Source organism: Oryctolagus cuniculus, chromosome 11 (assembly GCF_964237555.1).
Source record: "Oryctolagus cuniculus chromosome 11, mOryCun1.1, whole genome shotgun sequence".
NCBI lineage: Eukaryota > Metazoa > Chordata > Mammalia > Lagomorpha > Leporidae > Oryctolagus > Oryctolagus cuniculus.
The window spans coordinates 71,730,984-71,740,079 of record NC_091442.1 but is presented as its reverse complement, the minus strand read 5'-3'; the positions used below and the strand labels follow the sequence as shown (position 1 = coordinate 71,740,079).

The following is a 9,096-nucleotide window of genomic DNA, read 5'->3' as shown; positions in this document are numbered from 1 at the left end:
GAACTGGCGCCTGTATAGGATGCATGCACTGCAGGCCAGGGTATAACCTGCTGCGCCACAGTGCCGGTCCCTCACTGAAGGGGTTTGTAAGGGAAGTGATTTACAACCAGTAAGAACTGTGTCCCTCAGCACTTAGTGAGTCCTACCTCTTGGGTAAAGCCAGTGTGTGCTCACTGTGACATAGGTAAATGCTGACTAGAACTGACTCCTTGAAAGTCACTGGGCCTGTGTCTCCCAGGCTTATGTCACTCATCTTCTGCCCTGAATAAACTTAAAAGTAACCTTTCTACAGATCCTGTTTGTTTCCACCAACCAAATGAGGATGCCAAATGTGGGGCTCAGCGAACACTCACGAATCCTTGGAGGCCTTACTCAGATCGGCTCTTGGTATGAGCCTCAGCCCGTTATGGTCCTCCAGCCCTGAAATCCTCCCCTGAATGGGATGCTAAGCCCTCCTGGGTCTCCAGAATTTCTTGTTGGGTCAGTGGATCCCCAGGTTTATTCTTGGCCCATTTTTCTGGTCTTTCTTGCTGAGAACATTTGAGGAAAACATTTTTCAGCACCTGGTGTTGTGCCTTTAAGAGGCCTCTCCTCCTTGATCCTACCCACTGCCTATTTCAAATACTAAAGAACAAGGAAAAAAAAAAAAAAAAAAAGAACAAGGAGATAAACTTCTTTCTGGTGCATCAGCTGGCTTTATGTTTAATAACTGTGGCATTTTTTTCCTTGCAGTTATTTGAGTAAATGGGAAAGTCTTAGAAAAGATGATTTAAGTCTTATATTTCCAGAACAGGGAACATTCGACACTCTGAAACTAGTTTTTCTTAGGTCGAAATTGGGAAAGGCACTTAGAGCAACCCTATCCCATGTCAGAGTGCCTGGTTCAAGTTCTGGGTACCCAGTGGTTCTGATCCAGTTTCCTGCTGTTACTGGCTAGTCAGGCAGACAGGTAGGTCTGCTGAGCTAGAGGTACCAGCAAGCCACCATACCCTGTGCCCATGTGTGATTCTATCCGCCTACTTGTCAATCAAAATGCCCCCTTTCCCAGGATGCATCTGCTTTATCTGGGACCAGGGGGGATGATGCCATGAAAATATGCATATTGAACTCCACGGGGAGCTTGTGGAGGTGCCATATAATTCCCAGGAGCTCCACACGGAGAGGCTGATAAAGGAGACCAACAACTGGCAGAGGGTCTCTCTGCCACTGCAGACCATGACTGCAGGGACTGGCAGGTGCCCTTTCTGTCCCCACCCCTTCTCCTTTTGGGCAAATCTTTCGGCTCATTTCCTACCCACAGTGGGTGTTTTTCTGTGTGGGGCACCACATGCTAATGTGTGTGTGTGTGTTGGCTTTCTCACCTTTTGAATAAAATTTACCTTATTTGAGTCAGTACTTAGAATGCATATCTTTGTGCATGACAAGGACCTGCAGTGAAAAACCAAATAAATCCTCCCACTCACCCACATCACTGCTAATGCTTCTGGCATGGAGGATTGTCCCAGGGCACTTCTCAGACTGGGAAAATCCCTAGCTAAGGGTAGTGCAAATTTCCCAGCCCCACCAAGACTTGCAAATTACCTACCTGGAAAAACCTGCTGGACCACAAGAAAACTCTCCCTAAGAAGAGACTGCTATTACAAGTATATACCTCAGATTATGGTCCACGTTGCAGCCATTAGCCTCTGCCTGCCTGCCTGTTGTTCTCGTTCAGCTTCAATGAATTTAACTCTCTCCACTCTATCTGACTGCTCTGGTGAATTCTTTGAACACCCATGGTGCTGGCCTCAATCAGTCACATCCTGCAACATTTTGATGGCGCCTACAGGGACTTTTCCTCTGATCACTGGGAGCCAACCTTTAGAGTGTGGCGCGATATGTAGTGGCAGCTTGTCTGGGTGAACCCACAGCTGCTGTTAGACCCCGATCACTGTCAGTCCTTTCTCCTTGACCTGGTCCTTAAGGAACAGCTTACCCCTGTTAGACCAACTGCTGATTCCTGGCCAGGGCAAATGCCTGGTGGAATTTGAAGGCCCCTGTTCAATGCTACCCAGTACCTGTTGCCCTCAGGGTTGGGGAGTGAACTTCTATCTGTTCCATCTTTTTTTTTTTTTTCATTTTATAAATGCTTGTATATATCAAAACTCATACTGATCAATGAGTTCTGGGTTGCAAAACAGGATTTATTTTTTGCACCTGTATGTCCACTAGTTGAAACACACACAAGTGTAAGGGGCCAGGGCTGTTGCGCAGTGGGTTAAAGCCCCAGCTTGCAGCGCTGGCATCCCATGTGGATCCCGGTTCTAATCCCTTTATGCCACAGTGGCGTGCCTGGGTTTGAGACCCAGCCCCACTCCCAGTTCTAGCTTCCTGCTATCCACATCCTAGGATGCAGCAGGTCATGGTTCAAGTGGTTGGGTCCCTGCCACCCACAATGCAGACCTGGACTGAGTTACTGCTTCCCGACTTTGGCCTGCTCCTACCCCAGTGGTTGTAGTCATCTGAGGAGTAAACTGGTGGATGGGAGACCTCTGTGTGTTCATCTATCTCTGCCCCTTTCCTTTCAAATAAAATAAGCAAATAAATATTTTTTAAGGAAGAAAGACAAAGGTATGCACTGCAAAGCCTTTAATGATAATATACTTTTTTTACAACATGCATAATCTCACACCTGTGGTTAATCAGCAATCATTTCAATACCTGTGAGCTCACCTGACTCAGATTTAGTTATAATGCACAAATCTAAATTAATAAAGTTAAGAAACAGCAACTGCTCATCTAACCCCTCCACAATAGCAAGATGCATCCAAATGTTCTTTAAGGGGCTAAAACAGATCGATATTTAACTGGACGTTCTTTTTGTAAAGATGTATAAATGAAGTCTTTCCCAGAAAATATGCAAACCAAAGGTCACATACACCTTATGAAAACAAAATTCTTAACGCAGGCAGTACAACTGCTCCTTTAACAGCTGTGTATCACCCACTGAAGAGGGGTCACTGTCCCTGTGTTGGAGGTGCCTGACAGGAGGCATCGGGGCCCACGCAGCTGGAATTCTGCCCTAGACACATGTGTTATGAGACTGTCCTCTTTAATGTTTTCATCCAAAACTGAGGAAGAGTAAGTCTGGGTTATTTCTGTTTAAGAACTGAGTGCACTGGCGATGTATTTGGTAGCTAAGAAGAAAGGCCATATTTTGCTCCTGCTTCTGGGACAATGTTAGTTTGTTTGAAAAGGCAATGCTGGCTACTGAAAAGGAGACAAGATGAGCGGAAGAAGAAAATTCTGCAGTTACACTCCACAGCCCTGAATATACGAAGTGAGATCTTGGCTTTGACAATGATTTTTCCATGCCACCCTGTAGAGAAAGGCAAAACAAGTGAAGGGGTTAAAATATGTCTTCATGGAAAAATACAAGTACAGACTTCAAACATTTTGGGAGAACAAAACACCTCATGAACAAAAACATCATATAAAAGGAGAGCAATGGCCAAGTGTAGCTGCTGCACCATGCGAGCTTCCACAACACGGGAAGAACATTAGCCTTGACCTCTGCGTGCTTTCGTGTTCATCTTGAAGACAGAATTCTGATCCTATCCAGTCTCTCTCCCTGTTCTGGAAAGGTGGGGGTCTTCTCCACATACTTCCAGGATTTGGAATGCAAACGGACACTCTGCTTTTGCCCTTGGGATGCAGCTATCCTGCCTACTTCTCCAGGAAGAAAGTAACAGCTGAAGCGGGCCTTCTGCTCCAGTTTGCTTCACTATGAAGAAATGACTTTACAAGCTGAAGACCTGTGAGTTTGAGACAGGTGTTTGTGAATTCTTTGCTTCTTGTTCCAAACAAGAAGGCGACACAAATAGCAAGGATGGATGACCTAAGGGCTTTTAAAAAATGTCTTCCGGTTTCAGCCACTATCAACAGCACAGCTGAGACCACGGCACTACATTTCAAATACATGTTCTAATTTGAAATGAGGAGAGATGCTAAAAAGTGACACATATTGATGTCTTCAATCTTGACTGCTCCTGAGACACAGATTTACTGAATAAGAACTGAGGTCCAATGTTGCAATTAAACCTTTGATGTGACAAAAAAGCATAAAGATAAGAAATCACGGTTAATTTTGTATGTGAATAAATCTTCAGTTTCTTGTCCAATATGTATATTTACCTGGGTAAATCCACATTTTTGGTTGAAAAGAGGAATTTTTCTTCCAGCTTGCTGACTTCTTTCTCAGAAGTCATTGGATGGCTGGTATTTTGTGTTTTTCATTTCTCTAAGGAGGGACCAGATTGTGCTGCAGCTAGCCCAATGAATGCATGCTTGGGTCTAGTCAAAAGGACATGGAAAGAAAACAAGAGAGTTCTGTGTCTGGAGTGGAGGCCTATTCACCTCCCTAGGATGGGAGGCTGCTATGTTACAAAGTGCACCATGCTTTTTGTGGCATCTTCTACGGCACAGCACAAGTTTTCTGGGTTGCCGAAGATGGGAGAAAGTGGCCTAAGCTGGGGTGGGGGGCAGGCTTCAGCGCAGCCATGAAGATGCTCGTCCAGATGTCTGCATCCACCATGGTGCTGGTGTGAGAATCCAGGTCTTCCCTTCTGATGCCAGCTGCCTGCTAATGCGCACCCTGGGAGGCAGAAGCTGATGGCTCAAGTACTTGCATGTCTGCCACCCATGTGGGAGACTAAGACTGTGTTCTGGCCTCCTGGCTTTGGCCTGGCCCAGCCCTGGCTGTTGTGGCCATGTCAGACTGAATCGGTGCATAGAAGATCTTTTCTGTCTCTTTCTCTTTGCCCCTTAAATCTAGTACCTCAATAAAGTTTTGTAAAAAGTGGGATGAGTGGTTTTACAATTCAGAAGATGTGATGGATCCGGTAAGATAGCCTGCCTTTGACTTTGGATGTAGAATGGGCGTTGGGTGGATCAGATGGGAAAGTTTCCAAATAATACCTTTCTCCGAAGAAAAGGAAGCCAAACTGTTTTATGCAGTTCCAGCTGACGTTATGACATTTTACACTATCTAGTTCAGTTTTTATAAAAGAAAAGTAGACAAGTAAATAAATAAAGTGAAGACCACAGACAGACTGAGGCATTGCTACTTGCTACAGGGAAATACGCACACAAAGCACCTCAGCCTCCCTTCTGCCCTCAGGAGAGCACAGGATGCCAAGTGCAAACACTGAGTGAGGTGCTCTGTGCAACAGCAGGTGCAAAGCACGTTCCACATTCGCTTATTCTAAACCTAATCTCAAGACACGGCAAGGAGCTGGCAGAGTGCGGACAGTCTTAGAAACCCTAGAAATCCCCCAAAAGGGGGAATGAAAGAATGAGATTCTGAGGCCATTAAAGTACATTGTTTCTTCAAGGATTTAGGCAATACACTGTAGCACAGACTCAAAACTACCATATTCACTTCTCAACAGCATATTTTGGGTTTAGAAAGTCTTTTCTCACGTATATATGAAACACATACCATGCTCTGATGCCTTGTGGATCGCTGACGACCCTCTTTGCACAAGCTACAGCTTGAGTGATGTCATCTTTCAATAAATCTGAAAAAGAGGTGGTGAGAAATGAAAACAAATTGCACAGCGATTTCCTTTTACATTTAGGGTTAGCCACTTTTATTCTGTTGGGCTGAGGAAAGAATATTAAGAAATTATTTTTCAAGAGTCCATTAGGCAGTAATGGTGGGGAAAAACTCTCTTCACCCTTTTCCATCTGGCAGCAAGTAAAGCATTTTGTCTCATTTACAATGCAAGCTCTGGAATTACCACGATATGGAAGGTCCACTGCATACTAGACACTATAGGAAAAAGCATGCCTAGTGATTTTTTACTCGGCAATTATACTATTGCAACTTCCTCATAAAGAACTAATAAGACATATATCCAAAGGTGTTTGCAGAAAGATGTTCACAGCAATTATTAAGTGAAAAACTGTAAACAACGTAAGTGCTTAATAGTAGGAAGTAGATAAACACATTACAGAATATTCAGAGTGGAATTCTACTCATCCTTTAAAATGACAATAGAGATTTGTATTTGTTGATATGGACATAATTTTGTGTGAGAAGTAAACCGTATAGCAGTCTATATAATACAATTTAATTTTTGTAAAAATTTACATTGCTGTCATGTTTATATATGGGTACATATATACATGATATAATTTTATTTTAAGGTTTATTTATTTATTTGAAAGGTAGAGTTACAGAGAGAAAAAGAGGGAGAGACAGAGATAGCTTCCATCCACTGGTTCACTCCCCAAATGGTCGCAAAAGCCAAAGCTGGGCCAATCCAAAGCCAGGAGCCAGAAGCTAATTCCAGGTCTCCCACTTGGGTGCAAGGGCCCAAGCACTAGGGCCATCTTCTGCTGCTTTCCCAGCACATCAGCAGGGAGCTGGATCAGAAGTGGAACAGCTGGGACTTGAACCAGCATCCATATGGGATGCCATCACTGCAGACGATGGCTTTACCTGCTACACCGCAGTGCCAGTCCCTGTAATTTTACTTGCATGTCCATGATTGATGTACATTCTGGAAGAATATATACCAAAAGTGACAATGGTCAGACAACTCTGGTAGTAAGGTTACGGTTGCTATTTTTTTCCAATTTGTATTTTCTAATTTTTATTTAATGACTACATGCTATTATACAATGCAAAATATATTTGAAAGTAAATTAACTAGATTATAAAAGAATATGCTAAATTAATCTTCTTGATGTGGGTGTTGTGTGGTACAGCAGGTCAAACTGCTGCTTGAGACACCAACATCCCCTTTTAGAGAACTTGTTTAGGTCCTGGCTGCTTCATTCTGACCCAGTTCCCTATCAATGTGCCCGGGAAGGCAGCAGAAAGAGGCCTAAATATCTGGGTTCCTACCACCCATTTGGGAGACCAAATGGAGTTCCTGGCTCCTGGCTTTGGCCTGGCCAAGTGCTGGCTGTTGTATAATGATTATGTATGAACTGCGGTTTTTTGAGATACAAACTAAAGAATTTAGAAATGAAAGACATAATGTTTTTAATTCATTTCAAAATCCTTCAACAAAAAATACATAGAGAAGAAGCAACTACTGCAAAAAGTTAAGAATTTAAAAGTCAGATATCTGAGGTCAGTCATTAGGCAGAGCAAGAAAGATGCTGCTTGGAAGCCTGCATCCCATACTGGATTGCCTGGGTTCAGAGTCCTCACTCTGCTCCCAATCCTAGCTCCCTGCTATCCGGAGATGGAGCAGGTGATGGCTTCGATAGCTGGGTCCCTGCCACACACATGGCAGGCTGAGATTGAGTTCTGGGCTCCTAGCTTCTGCCTGGCCCACACCCAGCTGTTGTGGGTATTTAGGGAATAAGAAGTAGATATGAGATCTGTGTGTCTGTCCTTCTGTATTTAAAATAAATAAATAAAGTATGAAGTTGGACTTATGGGGGCCGGCATATGGTGCAGTGGGTTATGCTGCTCGCCTGTGATGCTGGGATCCCATATGGTTGCTACTCAATTTGTGGCTGTTCTACTTCTGATCCAGCTCCCTGCTAATGCACCTGGGAAAGCAGCAGAAGATGGTCATGTGCTTGAGCCCCTACACCCACCTGGATGAAGCTCCTGGCTCCTGGCTCTGGCATGCCCAGCCCCAGCTGTTGCAGTCATTTAGGGAGTGAAACAGCAGATGAAGACCTCTCTGTCTCTCCCTCTCTCTGCATAACTCTATCTTTCAAATAAAGATAATAAATAAATAAAAAGCTGCATTTATGGCTGTTTGTTATACTGCTACCTCCAATTTTCTGTGTATGCAGAACATTTCATAGTAATACATACACAATCAAAAAAGGAACCAAGACCAAATTACTCCTCTCCTCCCCTGAGTCAGCAGGAGGAAAGCATCAGTGAGGCCATTTACAATCAGTTAACAGATCATTCCAGAAACATGTGCATATGAAAGAGCACCAACCTTTCATAATACCAGCTCTTTACTTTCTTACTTGGGGAATTAGGAGGAGGATAACAAAACTTTCTGGAAGCTGTGATGGGAGTTTTCCTAGGTCCCTCATGAATTTGTCTTGAATCTCTACTCTTACAAGATACCCAGAGGGGTCCTGTGCCATCACTCAAGTATTATCCTGTCTTACCACTGCAGGGTATATGGCAGGCGTTAACTGCTCGTGGGGTTTTGCCATCGTTACACCAGTAGCGGCTATTGATCTGAAATATTCCATAATCGGTGCTTTTGTCTCCAGGGTTGTAGTTTGTAGCTTGCGTGTTATAACCGCTCTCCCATTTGGTCAAACACATCCCTGAAAAAGTAATTTTTGTAATGAACAGCAACATAAAATGACTTACAGTGTAAACAAAAAGCAATCCATGTGTCTAACTCTGTTTTACCAACGACTTGATGTGTTTAACTTATAACTGAACACTTTAGTGAAGAAAGGCCCTTAAGAGAACCATTTTTGTAATGCAAACCAACTTCTGAAACTACTGCAGCAAGAGAAGGTGCTTTAAAAATATTAAAATAACAGTTTCTTCTTTGCTTTTACCCTTTCCCTGCTCCCATGGCTCAGGCAACATGCAGCCTTGAATAGAAAAATCAAGAGTTGATAGGCTCAGGTCTATCTGAGTCTAACAGCAAATCGGATGTTCCTTTCTTTGTTGTGGGCCTGTGAGTCACTGTAAAATCTACCATTAAGATGCTAACTGTGCTAATATGGGCAGTTTGAGTCTTCATGATTCCTGGTCTCTCTTCACAGGCCAGGGGAGAGATTCTGGGGCCCAACATGATCTCTATCAAAGGCATTGGGGAATGGGCCGGGTATGGTCTCGGGAAGTTGGAAAGAGTGGAGACTTACAGTTCGCCAAGCTGACTCCCTTGTAGCCATCCAATCCAAGTTTTTTCAGAGTTCTGGCCAACTCACACCTTTCATAGATCTTGCCCTGGACAGTGGTGGAAAGGAGGAGAAGCCCCAGGATCAGGAGTGCCTTCATGTTGACTGGGAAGCAAGACCTCTATGCTGACAGGAGAGAGGCAGCCCCAGTATTTAACCTCTTTCAACTTCCTTCTTCCCCAGGTGGCGTGAGGGCTCCACCCTTTG

General features: G+C 43.9%; 1 protein-coding gene and 1 pseudogene across 1 annotated transcript; both read right to left on the bottom strand.

Annotated features, from left to right (window-relative positions):
• Positions 1–2,118: 2,118 nt before the first annotated feature.
• LOC127489776 (small nucleolar RNA SNORA40) lies at positions 2,119–2,231 on the bottom strand (annotated as a pseudogene).
• Positions 2,232–2,613: 382 nt separating this feature from the next.
• Positions 2,614–9,032, bottom strand: LOC103347294 (lysozyme C-like). The gene is made up of 4 exons (XM_070052614.1): positions 8,854–9,032; positions 8,137–8,301; positions 5,480–5,558; positions 2,614–3,358 (listed from the first exon to the last, which is right to left on the bottom strand). Exons 1-4 carry the CDS (start codon positions 8,987–8,989, stop codon positions 3,292–3,294), a joined length of 447 nt encoding a protein of 148 aa, XP_069908715.1. The 5' UTR covers positions 8,990–9,032; the 3' UTR covers positions 2,614–3,291.
• Positions 9,033–9,096: the final 64 nt, after the last annotated feature.